Source organism: Triticum aestivum, chromosome 3B, assembly GCF_018294505.1.
Source record: "Triticum aestivum cultivar Chinese Spring chromosome 3B, IWGSC CS RefSeq v2.1, whole genome shotgun sequence".
NCBI lineage: Eukaryota > Viridiplantae > Streptophyta > Magnoliopsida > Poales > Poaceae > Triticum > Triticum aestivum.
Window position 1 is genome coordinate 732,995,353 of NC_057801.1, and position 15,069 is coordinate 733,010,421.

A 15,069-nucleotide genomic window follows, 5' to 3' on the forward strand; every position below is an offset into this window, starting at 1 on the left:
ATCATATTTCGTACATCTTGCTATTCTTGTGGCATGAACTATCAGTTCACAAGGGGGTACTTCAATCAATATATTAACAAGTGGTAAGCAACGGTATCAACTTGGAATGTTGTCATCCCCTTGTGTGGTCCTTAGGGAAATCGAGTAGATATTCAATTTCTTGAGGCTCCAGTGGAGCGGCTTTTGTTCTTTCAAACCAAGAATAGATTCTATTTTTTGCATTGGTTGATGACATGTTTCTGAACACTGGAGTGGATTGCCCATGCTAGAAAGATCACACCTGAACCACTCTGGCAGCTTTTCACTTGCCACACTTTCTTCGCAAGTTGAGCTACATTTTCAAGTACAAGGAAGGCCAGTGCTTCCTCTAATGAGGAAATGCCTCAAAAATGGACTTTGAAGGCAGTGGAAGAAGAGGTTCTCTATTCTCTATTGGAAAATTATGGATGTAGCCTTTTTTCTTGCTTCTACACACGAATGCTTAGAACCCACAAACTCAAGTTGAATGCCATATAGAGATCTTGAAATGATCATCCATACATGTCTGGGAGCTTGGGCTAATTTTTCATAATATAAAAAAGGTGGCCCTTATCTTAAGGTGCATTTTCCATAGAAAAATGAATATCAAGGCAACAATTTTAAAAGAACTGATACCACATCTTTTAATAGCCATATTAGCTTCATCTTCAAAAAAATCCCATTATCTACTAATGAGTTGATCTTCTTGTCCTTCTCTAACATATCTCCTACAAAATCAAGCATAAAAGTATGACAAAAACTAATATTAGAGAATACTTACTATGTATTACTGACATCTTAATGCCAACTAAGTGACCGGCATTTTAGCTCCTTACAACAAGTTCTTTAGAATAACTCCCTAGTAAATGTTGATAACAGTTCTAGTTCTTCTATACCAAGTGTAGATGGCTTCTACAGAAAAGATACTGGCTCAGCCTCACCTCCCCATGTGCCATGCCATAATATTCTGATGCCAGTCACATTTTGTACATCCTACTATTCTTATGGAATGAACTATCAGTACCAAGGGGATACTTCAATCCATATATCAACAAGTGGTAAGCAACAATATCAACTTGGAATAAGTTGTCCTCCCCTTATGTGGCCTTTGAGTAACCGATTAGATATTCAATCTCTTGAGGCTCCAATGGACTCACGTTGTTCTTTCCAACGCAGACAAGATTCTACTTTTTTCACTAATTGATGGAATATCTTTGAACACTTTGAGGGTGGCTTGCCCATGGTGGAAAGATCACACTTGAACCGTTCTACCAGCCTTACGCTTGCCAAACTTTTTCGCAATCAGTTGGGTCGTGTTCCCGAGTCCCAAGAAGGCCACTACTTCTTGTAATGAGGGAATGCCTCAAATTTGGCCTCTTTTCCTTGCTATTGCACACAAATCAGGGGAATAAGAAGTGTTGTGTTCTGAATTGGCAAATTATGGATGTATCCTCTTTTCCTTGCTATTGCACACAAATGCTTAGAATCCATACACACTCGGGTTGAATTTCATATAGGAATCTTTATATGGTCGTCCATACACGTTAGGGAGCTTGGGCCAAATTTTCATAGTAGAAAAAAGGTTGTCCAATATCTTGTTTAAGAATAGTTTTGGTTACTCTGACTGATGGTGGGCTATAATTGGACAGGTTAACTCCAACCATTGGTTTTGGGATAGGCATATGTGTTAATCGTGGTTGTAATCCAAATTGACCTGTGTTGTACCTCCATACCGCTTCCTCTTTTTCTTGCACTCTTCCATCATTCTTGCTTTCTTTCTCCCTCTAAAGATTTGAAGCATATGTACATAACCTACCAAATGTACACATACTGCAGTGCCCTTAGATCAAATTAAAAGAGCAAAAGCATTTTCTTGTTACAATGTACATCAAACCACAAAGTACATGTTGGCCTTGTAAGTTAAAATCTCGTGCAACCTATGCTGCACTAATCGAATCAACTAATGCAGAGAGGTCAACACCCGCACCTAAATATTTTAACATATATATATATAAGGTGCCTTTTTCATAGGAAAATGAACACCAAGCCAACAATTTTACAAGCACTGATACCACATCATGTAATAACCATATTAGCTTCATCTTTAGAAAATGCCGTATTTATTAATGAGTTGATCTTCTCGTCTTTCTCTGACATCTCTCGTACAAAATCTTGCACAAAAGGATAACAAAATCTAAGATTAGAAAACACTTCTATACATTACTGATTCTAAATGTCAACTAAGTGATTGGCCTTTTAGTCCTTTACGATGAGTCCTTGAGAATAACCCCCAAGTGAATGTTGATAACCCTTCTAGTTCCTCTATGGAAAATGTGAATGGCTTCTGTAGACAAATATTGGTCCAACCTCACCCAGCTCCCTATGTGTCGTGTCGTGCCATAATATTCCAATGCCAATCACACTTTAGACATCTGTTATTATTGTGGCATGAGCTATCAGTACCTGAGGGAATGCTTGAATCAATATATCAAGTGTCTATCTTTGCCATAAAGTGTTTTTTTTTGATGTAGAAGTTGTTGGCTTTGTGTCTATGTTGAAGCCACTTTCTGAACCCAGCAAAGAGTAGGAGGGTTCTAAAGGAGGGAATGATGGGGTGTTCGCATCAGGTGCCATTATATGTCCTTACAGCTGAAGAAGTTCACAACTCCCCAATTGGATCTTGTTGCACTGTTTGCGTTGTTTATATGAATTTTGTAAATTATCTTATTTACTTAAATTAACTCCGCCTATGTTGTCTCAACATAGCTGGTCCCAAGCCCGGGTAAAGGAGGAGGGTTGTGATAGGCTTGGCGAGCCAACGTAAAAACTCAGCCACTCTTATGGAGATGAAACCCAAAAGATTTTCGTTGGGGCGTAACCCTCTCAGCGACGCGCCACATCGGAACCCGGGTGTGGTGGAAAATGGGCAAGGGCCGGGCCGTCACCCCCCAAGTGGCGCGCCGTATCTTGATCCGGATACGGTGGCAAGTGAGCGAGGATCGGGTCGTCGCATCCTTAGTGGCGCGCTACATCGGCACCCGGATGTAGTGGAAAATGAGCAAGGGTCTTCGCATTTGACTCGACGAGTGCGAAGGGTAAGGAAGCTAGCCGAGCCTAGGAGGATTCGCTTAGGTAGCTGGAACGTAGGGTCTCTGACAGGGAAGCTTCGGGAGCTAGTTGATGCAGCAGTGAGGAGAGGTGTTGATATCCTTTGCGTCCAAGAAACCAAATGGAGAGGACAGAAGGCGAAGGAGGTGGAGGATACCGGCTTCAAGCTGTGGTACACGGGGACGGCTGCAAACAGAAATGGCGTAGGCATCTTGATCAACAAGAGCCTCAAGTATGGAGTGGTAGACGTCAGGAGACGTGGGGACCGGATTATCCTGGTCAAGCTGGTAGCTGAGGACTTGGTTCTCAATGTTATCGGCGCATATGCCCCGCAAGTAGGCCACAATGAGAACACCAAGAGGGAGTTCTGGGAAGGCTTGGAAGACATGGTTAGGAGTGTACCGATTGGTGAGAAGCTCTTCATAGGAGGAGACCTCAATGGCCACGTGGGTACATCTAACACAGGTTTTGAAGGGGCGCATGGGGGCTTTGGCTATGGCATCAGGAATCAAGAAGGAGAAGATGTCTTAAGCTTTGCTCTAGCCTACAACATGATTGTAGCTAACACCCTCTTTAGAAAGAGAGATTCACATCTGGTGACTTTTAGTAGTGGCCAACACTCTAGCCAGATTGATTTCATCCTCTCGAGAAGAGAAGATAGGCGTCGTGCCTAGACTGTAAGGTGATACCTGGGGAGAGTGTTGTACCCCAGCATAAGCTGGTGGTTGCTGACTTCCGCTTTCGGATTCGTGTCCAGCGGGATAAGCGTGCCAAGGTCGCTAGAACGAAGTGGTGGAAGCTCAAGGGGGAGGTAGCTCAGGTGTTCAAGGAGAGGGTATTTAAGGAGGGCCCTTGGGAGGAAGGAGGGGATGCGGACAATGTGTGGATGAAGATGGCGACTTGCATTCGTAAGGTGGCCTCGGAGGAGTTTGGAGTGTCCAGGGGAAGGAGAAGCGAAGATAAGGATACATGGTGGTGGAATGATGATGTCCAGAAGGCGCTTAAAGAGAAGAAAGATTGCTTCAGACGCCTATACCTGGATAGGAGTGCAGACAACATAGAGAAGTACAAGATGGCGAAGAAGGCCGCAAAGCGAGCTGTTGGTGAAGCAAGGGGTCGGGCATATGAGGACCTCTACCAACGGTTAGGCACGAAGGAAGGTGAAAGGGACATCTATAAGATGGCTAAGATCTGGGAGAGGAAGACGAGGGATATTGGCCAAGTAAAATGCATCAAGGACGGAGCAGGCCAACTCTTGGTGAAGGACGAAGAGATTAAGCATAGATGGCGGGAGTACTTCGACAAGCTGTTCAATGGGGAGAATGAGAGTTCTACCATTGAACTGAATGACTCCTTTGATGAGACCAGCATGCGTTTTATGTGGCGCATCCAGGAGTCTGAGGTGAAGGAGGCTTTAAAAAGGATGAAAGGAGGCAAGGCGATGGGCCCTGATTGTATCCCCATTGAGGTGTGGAAAGGTCTCGGGGACATAGCGATAGTATGGCTAACCAAGCTTTTCAACCTCATTTTTCGGGCAAACAAGATGCCAGAAGAATGGAGACGGAGTATATTAGTACCAATCTTCAAGAACAAGGGGGGTGTTCAGAGTTGTACTAATTACCGTGGAATTAAGCTGATGAGCCATACAATGAAGCTATGGGAGAGAGTCATTGAGCACCGCTTAAGAAGAATGACAAGCGTGACCAAAAATCAGTTTGGTTTCATGCCTGGGAGGTCGACCATGGAAGCCATTTTCTTGGTACGATAACTTATGGAGAGATATAGGGAGCATAAGAAGGACTTGCATATGGTGTTCATTGACTTGGAGAAGGCCTATGATAAGATACCGCGGAATGTCATGTGGTGGGCCTTGGAGAAACACAAAGTCCCAGCAAAGTACATTACCCTCATCAAGGACATGTACAATAATGTTGTGACAAGTGTTCGAACAAGTGATGTCGACACCGATGACTTCCCGATTAAGATAGGACTGCATCAGGGGTCAGCTTTGAGCCCTTACCTTTTTGCATTGGTGATGGATGAGGTCACAAGGGGTATACAAGGAGATATCCCATGGTGTATGCTCTTTGCGGATGATGTGGTGCTAGTTGACGATAGTCGGACGGGGGTAAATAGGAAGTTAGAGTTATGGAGACAAACCTTGGAATCGAAAGGGTTTAGGCTTAGTAGAACTAAAACCGAGTACATGATGTGCGGTTTTAGTACTACTAGCTGTGAGGAGGAGGAGGTTAGCCTTGATGGCCAGGTGGTACCTCGGAAGGACACCTTTCGGTATTTGGGGTCAATGTTGCAGGAGGATGGGGGTATTGATGAAGATGTGAACCATCGAATCAAAGCCGGATGGATAAAGTGGCGCCAAGCTTCTGGCATTCTCTGTGACAAGAGAGTGCCACAAAAGCTAAAAGGCAAGTTCTACAGGACGGCGGTTCGACCCGCAATGTTGTATGGCGCGGAGTGTTGGCCGACTAAAAGGCGACATGTTCAACAGTTAGGTGTGGCGGAGATGCGTATGTTGAGATGGATGTGTGGCCACACGAGGAAGGATCGAGTCCGGAATGATGATATACGAGATAGAGTTGGGGTAGCACCAATTGAGGAGAAGCTTGTCCAACATCGTTTGAGATGGTTTGGGCATATTCAGCGCAGGCCTCCAGAAGCTCCAGTGCATAGCGGACGGCTAAAGCGTGCGGAGAATATCAAGAGAGGGCGGGGTCGACCGATTTTGACATGGGAGGAGTCCGTTAAGAGAGACCTGAAGGATTGGAATATCGACAAAGAGCTAGCTATGGACAGGGGTGCGTGGAAGCTTGTTATCCATGTGCCAGAGCCATGAGTTGGTTGTGAGATCTTATGGGTTTCACCTCTAGCCTACCCCAACTTGTTTGGGACTAAAGGCTTTGTTGTTGTTGTTGTTGTATCTTATTTACTTAAATTATGGTATGAATTTATTCGAAAGTGTAGTCATTTTAGATTGGGAATTGTTTTAAATTGGCCGACCAGCTGAGCCTTCTGTTGGTTGCTCGCTCAGCGCATCACGCATCTCTGGGCCCCATGCATTGCTTCCTTCCCATTATCTCCTCCACCCATTCATTATCCCCTCAACGCTTCTTTCTCTTTCCCTTTTTTTCCTCTTCGACGGCCATGGATGACCTCTTGTATCCACGTGTCGTGCCCTCTTTGGCCACCGGGACAATGGCGGCCATGGGAGGATGCTGCGAATCCAAGAGGTTCAACACCGACAAGTGATTCGATGCCTCGGGTGCGCGTCGCGTCGGTGCCAACGAGGACAAACTAAGTTGCGACCACCGGTGGGGGGCATGCTGCAACCGGCCATGATAGAGCTAGGGACCGTCGGTGCGGCGTGCCGCAACCAGCGACGGGGCTGTATGCTGCAACTGGCAGTGCAGGATGCTTGAACCGGCTGGGAGGATGTTGCATCAGTGGTCGTACCCGACGATGGCGGCTGGCAAGTGTTGCAACCGCGTTGGCAGAAACTGGAACCGCAATCACTAGATGCTGGAACGCGACTACCGGAAGCTTTTCCCATGGTGATCACGACCCGGCGGGATGCTGCAACCGTGGTGTCTGGATACTGGAACCGGCACCCACCGTTGCGGCAACTAGCTACGACGACGGCTACGGCGGGGCGCTGCACCGACAACGAATGGTGGAACCGCAAGGCCGATTTGCTGAGATCGGCAACTCGTTTTGCTGCAAAGGGGCGGACCACACAAGCATCGGCGCCGTAACCGTCGGGCCGGCAAACGGCGCCACGATGTTGCAAGGGGGTGGTGGGAGGACGTGTGTGGCGACGAGCCGACATGCCATGGAAACTACGAGCGAGGAGAGAGACGGTGATGTGTGTTTGTGTGTGGGGGAAAAGGCTAGATGCCGATCCGACGGCCAAGCGCATCCAAATCAAACACATCTTACAGCTAGGAGGTGACCGGCCCAAAACTGGCGCCGGTCGGCCGGCGCCCAGGGACATCACGTTTCTGGATTTAGTTGCAAGACGTGCGCTGTCCGACCATTTTTTCCGTGGATAGAGCGACAGCCAAACGGCCAACCGACGGCCACTCACTTCGGCTAGCTCAGGCCAGCAGCACAAAACCAACAAGCGAGCGCGAGCGCAGGCCACGCATCCATCTCATGGCGCTCCTCTCCATCCTACGCTCGTCTCCGCTGGCCGTCCCCGCGGCCTCTTCTCGCCGCCCACCCAATCATGGTGTCTACCTACTACGCGTCAGCACCAGGGCCGCGCCGTCGTCTCTGTCCGTGAGGTGCGAGCAGAGCAGCAAGCCGGGCGGCGGCAGCGTCGTCGACGTGTGGGCGAGCCGCCTGGCCATGATGAGCTTCGCCGCGGCGGTCGTCGCCGAGGTGTCCACCGGCAAGGGCTTTGTCGAGGTACGCTCCCATGGATCGACCTGTCCTGTAACGCCTCGCTCTGCTGAGCTAGATGCTCGCTATTGACGGCGCTCTGCCCGCTTCGACGTGTTTTGCAGAATTTCGGCGTGGCAACGCCGGCGCCGGCGTTGGCGCTGGTGGTGACGGCGCTCGTCATCGGCCTGGCCGTCCTCTTCATCGTCAGGTCCGGAGCGCAGGATTGATGGATCCATCGCACGAAATAATTGAAGACTCTTTTCTAGTAGAATACAAAGTAAGCGGAGACCTGTTTCTGAAGAACGAGCGTGCAGATCTTCTTTGCATCTGGTTTGCAAAGATTCCTGGAGATTATAATTAGCACTACTTCTGACTGTAAATGATCTGATGTATCATGGTACTACTGCTGTGAGCATATTCATATGGCAAATTCTGGTTCAAATTCAAGTGAGCCAAAGGCTTCTACCATTTTGTGTGTGAATTCAGACTGATGCTCAAAGTTCAGGTTCTAACACCCTGCTAATTATTCAGTTATGGAGTATGAATGTAATGTCCGTTCAGATATGTATATGCCATACATGAAGTCCCCGAAATAAAAAAATTGCACATATAAAAGTAAGACATGCAAATGGACGAAAGATGTGTCTTGTGTAGAGTTATGTGTCTGGGTAAACGTTGGTGGTACCTAGAGTCACCTGAATTCCTGATGGATTTGTTCTGCACCCAGATGATTGCTTTCTGGGAACACTGGTCTTCCACTGGGGACATGAATACCTTTGATTTAGCCTTGTATTGATATGTACTTATGTGGTAGGTACACTGACTGTATGAACTTGCGATTGAAATGGAGGGAGTGCATCTTACACTTGGTAGGGTATACTGGAAGCGTGACGGCATGAGTTGTGCAAGTTTTGGGCCTGGCGATTTGCCTGCCTCGGAGTTGAGAAGGGGGGAAAGAATCTGCCATGGGAGCTGTTACTTGGTTTAAGAACCCACACAAAAATTGCATGTCCAGCACGGATTGAGATCCAGTGCCTTGACTGAGCCAAGGCACCAGCAAATAGTGTCGTGCCTTGCCCCCCATTTCTGTCCGTCGGATCAAGAATCGATGGTCGGATGAACATGAACAGGGGTACTGCTACAGGAACCATCCACAGTACAATCTGCTACAGAGTTCTTTCACAGATCGGTGCTACAGTACATAATCTACGGTGCGTGATCTTGTCTGTCCATTTCCAATCCAACGGCCAAGTCAGCAAGGCACCACACTGTTCATCGGTGCCTTGGCTCAGTCAAGGCACCGGATCTCAATCCGTCCAGCACCTGCTGGAGTGTAGACAGACATCAGGCACGGGCACCCTGGCATAAATGGCAATCCAGGACAAGATTTTCATGGCAGCACCAAAAACTCCAAACCTCCCGTCATCATGCATTAGTATCTGCGCATTACACGACATTGTTGTTGCGCCAGGTAAAATCTTGTGCCATGTTGATTTACTTCAGGGACACTTCTTTTGCTTAGATTTATGGTTACTCCGTGTGCATTTTAGTAGGCATGTACTAGGTGTTTCTGCAATGATCCACTTCTTAAAAATATTCATAATCGCATGAATGATTGCTTTCTGGAGCACTCAATTTCCAGTGGGGGGGCATGGTTATCAAGGGTGTCGTGTCGAAGGTGAAATAATTTCACGGGTGTGGATGTTCCTTCTTCAGGCAAAACCTACTTCCTCCATGATATAACTTTCGTAATATGAAACGTGCAAAGTATGAATAGCACGGTACCTTTATCTTGGTTTACTTAGCTCCTTATCTTCGTGGCGACCCAAAAATATGCCTTGCAATTTCAAATGGACGAAGTGTATTTTACACTTGGGGAGGGCTTGAGATATGGTTGGGCCTGGCAGTTTTCCTGTCTCGGCAGTTGAAAAAGGGAAAAAGGAACCTGCGTTGTTGCTAGCTTTAACAACCTACATGAGCACACGGAAACTTTTCAAGTATTCAGCAGTCTGTCAGCATCTCATCTTGGTGGACTGGTCATGGCAAATCTCATCAAAAATTCAAATCCCCCTTCACCATGAATTGGCACCACCATATTACTGTATCAGCGCATTACACTACAAGCAAGTGATGCTGATTAACAGAACATACGCGGGAGCATCAATACAACTCCAGTTGTTATTATTATAGAGTAGGCTCAGTTCTGGGGAGATGGCCCAAGATTTAGTACAAATATTACATACCGAACATGACAACAACGGAACAAATAAAAGTTGAAATACAGTAACAGATGTCTGCTCTTCAGCCTTTTGATCGCAGTAACCTGAACAGATTCAGTTCAACTGATCAGTTGCCATTGCACCGACACAAATTCTCGCAGATGATAAAACCAACAGTAGCAAAACGGTCCGATTGCTTCAGCAAGTAATGAAAACAATCACTTTGACATGAATTTGTACAATAACATAACAGATAACCTTCTCGCCAAGTCGCGACGACACAGAAATGTGTAACAAAATGAAAGCGACAATGTCAACCTTTGCTGAGAACCGTCAGGGTGAGGCAGAGGGGCACGGACTGAATGCCGTGCCACATGCTATCCACTGCTTCTTGCGGCTGCAAGGGAGCATGCAGTCCGGAACCTTCTGCCACTCCTTGCTCACAAGGTTGTACATCACGAGGCGGTTCATCCGCTTGGCCTTCAAGGAGAGCATGAGCAAGCCGCTGTTGCCCAGGCAGGTCATCCTCATGTGCTTACCGTAGAATTCTAAGCACCAGATATTTGGCATTCTGTCCACCTCCTTCCAGAGGAGAGTCATCTTCTGCAACTCCCAGATGCAGACGCAGGTTGCTGCGTTTTTGCACAGCAGGCCCACAAGCATGATCTTCCCCTGGAACTCGGCAAGTGTGTGGTCAGTCAGATGCAGCGGCAGCGGGATGATGAAATGAATCCAAATCCCAGTGCTTACATCATATGACAAAACACCCTCGGGTTCTGAGCACATGAAGTACAGCGTGCTGCCAACCGCGACAGGCTGTGACCTGAAATTTAGAGCAAGTGGGAGCTTGATGCTTGGAGGAAACGCGCCTGGCTGAGACCACATATTCTGCACTGAGTCGTAGACTTCATGATTTCCATCATTTCGCAACCACATCACTTTGTAACCCTCATTAGAAGTTCTTCCATTCAGCACCATCCCTACTGACACTCTTGACCATGCCTGGACTGACCTCGGAGGAATTTCCTTTAGTGATTGTGTAAGAGGGTTGCATATGTAGAAGTTTCTGTGGCTAAGATCCAATAAGCACACAAGGCCACCTGCAGAAGCCACTGGCATTACTATGTTTGCAGGAGCAAGGGGAACAGAAGGGTGGTGCCACTTGTTTAGCGAAGGGTCATACATCGCTACATTGTTGTTGCCATTCTCATGTGTGATTGTATAGAACCATGGCATTCCCTGTGGGACTTCAGAGTACTGCTGAGAGAAATTGTCTGAGCCTACCAGAGAACACCACTTCCGGCAAACAGAGCGGAATCGGAAAATTGCAGCCACTGGAAGCCTTGCAATGACAGTTTCAAAAAGGTCTTCAGGGAACTCGCTCCAAATATCTAGCTTCATTGCTTCAGCCGAGTTCAGGAAGGATGCTTTCTCTCGGTTTCTGTCTCTGCGTGGTCGCTTGCGAGGAGGAGATTGGTTAGCTTCCATGATCTTCAATAATTCCGGGTTGTATCCAGTCCTTTCTCCACAATAATCATCCTTGACCGAACCATGCTCAAAGTCAAGTAAATACCACCTGTAAGATATTGAAAAAAATTAGTTCATCTTAGTTGATTGCAAAGCAATAGAAGAATTCTGAAACTGCTAAGGAAAGGAGATGATCAACAGTTTAGTGTAGGACAGGAGTCATTACTTTGTCTTTAATAAGTGCTTCACAACTGTGTTCACAGGTTTGTCAAATCATGAACACAGGTAAGCAATTAGCTTTTTGTAGCAAGCTATGATTGTTACATTTTATATTATTTGTTACGTCACGTGGTAATAACATAGAGGTAGCCTGATCAAATAAAGCAATCCATGTTGCTAGCAGACCAACTAGATGTTTCTAACGAATATTAGAATTGCTCACCAAAGTGTAAAACATGCACATACTCTTGCAAATACAAACTAAGTGGCACAGAAATATGCTTTACATGCATATTGGATGAACATGTCAGGATACTTATGCGCTCTAGGGCAAGCTGCGCGACCATGTGCGCAGTCTAAAAAGATTTTGAAACACCATCCAACCCATAGGATTACCAAAATGGAGTCTAGATTGTTTATCGTTTTAGCTATACTGACTTGGTGAGCACAAGCAAATAACATAGCTTTTTAACCAACGGAATCGTTGATTTTAGTATAGCTTTATCCGCAGGAAACCAAGTAAATATTTTACTTCCTAAAAATACACAGCTTAACTAAGCTAGGCTAGAGATAATCCCCAAACTGTAAGCACTATTCATGCAATGCTTGCAGAAGCACAGCAATAAAGTGATGAACAAATAAAATAAGCATGCATCATCATGTTGTTCACCAGTTTTTTTTTTTTTTTGTGGGGTATGTTGTTCACCAGTTCCCTGAATTTCGGCACCTTGGCGCTAGCGATCCAGTAAACTTGTTTCCTTTTTCTATCCCGTTCAAGGCTTGCAGCAAACTAGTCTGAACGAGGACGCCGTCAGAGTAATCACCATTTCCCGTTCGTCGCCTGGTTCCTTTGCCTACACGGAGTAGTGCAAACGCGCGGCGCATCCAAAGTCAACTTAATCAGGATATGTTATAGGAGCAGCAGCATGACATGCTCTAAAATAGTCTGTACGTCGCGCCTCGTTCCACCATCCATGGTCGTGGTGGATACGCGTGAACTGCGCCGGGGCAATGTCAAACGCTAAGCGAAGCGGCTTCTCCGGAGGCCGGATAAAATAGTGGCATTAACAAACAATTTCGAGGAGGGAACGAGCAGGCTAGCAGTGCGGGCGACGGCACGGCCGTTCCCTGTGTCGCACGCCACCGCGCCTCGAACTCATCGACCAAATCGACCGGGGCAACCAAGCAAAAACGATGGGGGAAAATGGGGAGCCGCCGTAACGGAGTCCGGCGACAGCGCGGGCAAGCAAACGAACCGTGTAAGCGCGCCAGCGAAGGATCCGCGCGACCTAATTTCCGCGCCGCCGGAGCGGCCCCGCCTGCGCGCGCGGCGCGGATCAAACGGCGTAACGGGGGCCGAATTCGGAGGAGCGCCGGGCGCGGGGCAGATCCGAGCGAATCCGCGGCGGCGCGGAGAGGAGGGGAACGGATGAAGAGCGAGCGAAGGGGATTAGGGGGGGTTGGGGATTGGTTAGGGGACTTGCCTGGGGATGGGGCCGTGGGCGTGGGCGTGGACGGCGCCGTAGAGGTCCCAGAGCTCCTGCACCTGGCCGACCAGCTGCCGCAGCGCCGCCACCTCCCCCATCCGCCGCCGCCGCCGCCACCGCTTCCCTCGGTCGCGGCCGCCTCTGTGCCCCTCTCGCTCGCGCTCTCCCCCCTCCTTTTGTGGGGTGGGGGTTGGCTCGGCAGTCGGCACGCTGCTTTTCTCTCGCTGCCTTGCCCTTGCCTCCCCGCAGCAACCAGCCCGCCCGTGTGCCCCGGGCGTGTGTCTCTTTGTTGTTCTTTGTTGGCTGTGTGCGTCCGTGCGTGTGGCCTGGCGCGTGCGCGGCCGCTGGATTATATGCTGTGCGTCCCGCGCGTGAGCCGTGCTGCCACTGTGGCCGCTTTGCGGGATCTCCTCCTGGTATACTCGTGTGGTAGTTTAGCGCAGTGGTGGTGTTCCGGTTGGTCGGACGGGTTGCTTGTCGTGCCGAACGGGATGGGTGCGGTGTGGGTTAAGTAAGAATAATTGTGTGCGTGTTCCGGTTGGAGCGAATGAAACGTAGCAAGGAGCCAAGGACAACAAGTGTGCACGTAGGCTAATTTGCCTTGCTGATTGTACATCGTTTAACGGGGTGGTAGCTTGAGAAAAACAGAGTGTTTTCATGATGAGAACCAACCAATGCTTGTACGGCTAGGAGGGCAGTGGTACCTTCAGCCCATCATCGGAGATCAAAGTCACATGGTGCCTTGTCGACGCGGATTATTCTTTCAATGGGAAGGCTACATTTACATCGGTATTGGGGTGTCCGTTGTGATTTTGTCAATTTTCAAGATCCATGAGGTGCCATATTGTCTTTCTCTTATGTGCCCCCTCTTGTACCACTATGTCTCCTCTCTTCTCCATCCTTTTGTTTTCCTGACTCCACAACTGTTGCATGCATCAAATGCTGGTATGCTGATGAGGCATCGATCCGACGGTAGGAGCTTGTCTACCGAGGTCATCGTCGTGTTTGGTACAGATCGTGTCCCTCATCATCCCCCCTCCCCCTTCTTTATTCTTTCTGGTCGACCCCGTTGCGCTTGTCTCCACACAAACGGTAGCTCATATGTTTTCCTTGAGAAATTGTTTTTTTTTCATAACTATGCTACGGTTCATATTTATTCCTCTGTAAACAAATATAATCCTCTGTAAACAAATACAATAGTTTTTTCTCTAAGTCAAGGGATTTTAATCGACCTGAAGGTGGGCGGCACCGCAGAGGCAAAGCCAAACCAAACAAGTTCTTGCTATTCAACCCTTATCGGAAATTTAAGTACTAGTATCAGATTTTTGTTAATTGAAGGCGGAAACGAAATGGGCGGTCAGTGTATGATTACAAGGGTGGAATCGACACAATTATGATGAGGAATGGCCTCCTCCCCTCCTCTCATTGCGTAGCTTTGAATGCTTTTCATGAGTAGATTCGAGCGGCAGCTTGTCCCCATCGCCATCGGCCCGGATTCTTCTGCGCCCATAATCTCCCAAGAGCATCATAGCGTACTCCTGCGTGGCGCCACATTTTTCCCTCGTCCCAAGCTTCGTTAACGCTACCCCTCCTCCTCCTCCGCAGATAAACGGGCAGAATAATGTTGTTAACAGTAACAACAAACAGTGGCTAATGGCCCTGCTTCGGCGAGGTCGATCGATCGGTAGATATAAATCTTCCGAGTGAGCTTTCCATGATGAGGAAAGCAGCGGCAAGTGATTTTATTCGCCGATATATTCGCCATCATGGCAGCCGGCCGGTGGAAGAAGCCGTGACGGTAACTTCCCTGGCTGGCTGGCTCGCCAAAGCGGCGGAGGGGCGGGCGAGCGAGCAGGAGCAATCGATCGCCGCGGCGACGGACGGCCTCCGCCCAGGCGTACAGCTACGCGTTCGTATGCGTACACGCCATCGGCAAATAATCAGTGCTGGCAATGGCAACGACAGGGTCCGTAGGCTGTCTGTATAGAGCGGCAGCAGTGAGTGCTCTGGTGGAGTGGAAACCATCATGGCGGGGGCGGGCGGGCATTTTTCCATCATAATCCACGAATCGCGACGCTAATTAAATCCGTCGGCGTCTCATTATACTCCACCACCATCAGTGCTCACTAGTAGTAGTAGTAGTAGTAGTG

General features: G+C 48.2%; 2 protein-coding genes across 2 annotated transcripts; one reads left to right on the top strand and one right to left on the bottom strand.

Moving 5' to 3' along the window:
- The first annotated feature begins 7,194 nt into the window (after positions 1–7,194).
- LOC123066237 (stress enhanced protein 1, chloroplastic) lies at positions 7,195–7,995 on the top strand. Its single transcript, XM_044489359.1, has 2 exons — positions 7,195–7,551; positions 7,650–7,995. The coding sequence occupies exons 1-2, from the start codon at positions 7,297–7,299 to the stop codon at positions 7,752–7,754; spliced, it is 360 nt and encodes a 119-aa protein (XP_044345294.1). The 5' UTR covers positions 7,195–7,296; the 3' UTR covers positions 7,755–7,995.
- A 1,692-nt stretch (positions 7,996–9,687) lies between these two features.
- Positions 9,688–13,230, bottom strand: LOC123072053 (F-box only protein 6). Its single transcript, XM_044495612.1, has 2 exons — positions 12,917–13,230; positions 9,688–11,322 (listed from the first exon to the last, which is right to left on the bottom strand). The coding sequence occupies exons 1-2, from the start codon at positions 13,015–13,017 to the stop codon at positions 10,080–10,082; spliced, it is 1,344 nt and encodes a 447-aa protein (XP_044351547.1). The 5' UTR covers positions 13,018–13,230; the 3' UTR covers positions 9,688–10,079.
- Between the last annotated feature and the right edge of the window lie 1,839 nt (positions 13,231–15,069).

What these genes read in the sequence shown, in the direction of transcription:
- LOC123066237 (XM_044489359.1), top strand. Translation starts at nt 7,297, where the DNA reads ATGGCGCTCCTCTCCATCCTACGCTCGTCTCCGCTGGCCGTCCCCGCG. An exon ending in CCGGCAAGGGCTTTGTCGAG is followed by an intron (nt 7,552 to 7,649) that starts GTACGCTCCCAT and finishes CGTGTTTTGCAG; the next exon opens with AATTTCGGCGTGGCAACGCC.
- LOC123072053 (XM_044495612.1), bottom strand. Translation starts at nt 13,017, where the DNA reads ATGGGGGAGGTGGCGGCGCTGCGGCAGCTGGTCGGCCAGGTGCAGGAG. An exon ending in GCCCACGGCCCCATCCCCAG is followed by an intron (nt 11,323 to 12,916) that starts GCAAGTCCCCTA and finishes AATATCTTACAG; the next exon opens with GTGGTATTTACTTGACTTTG.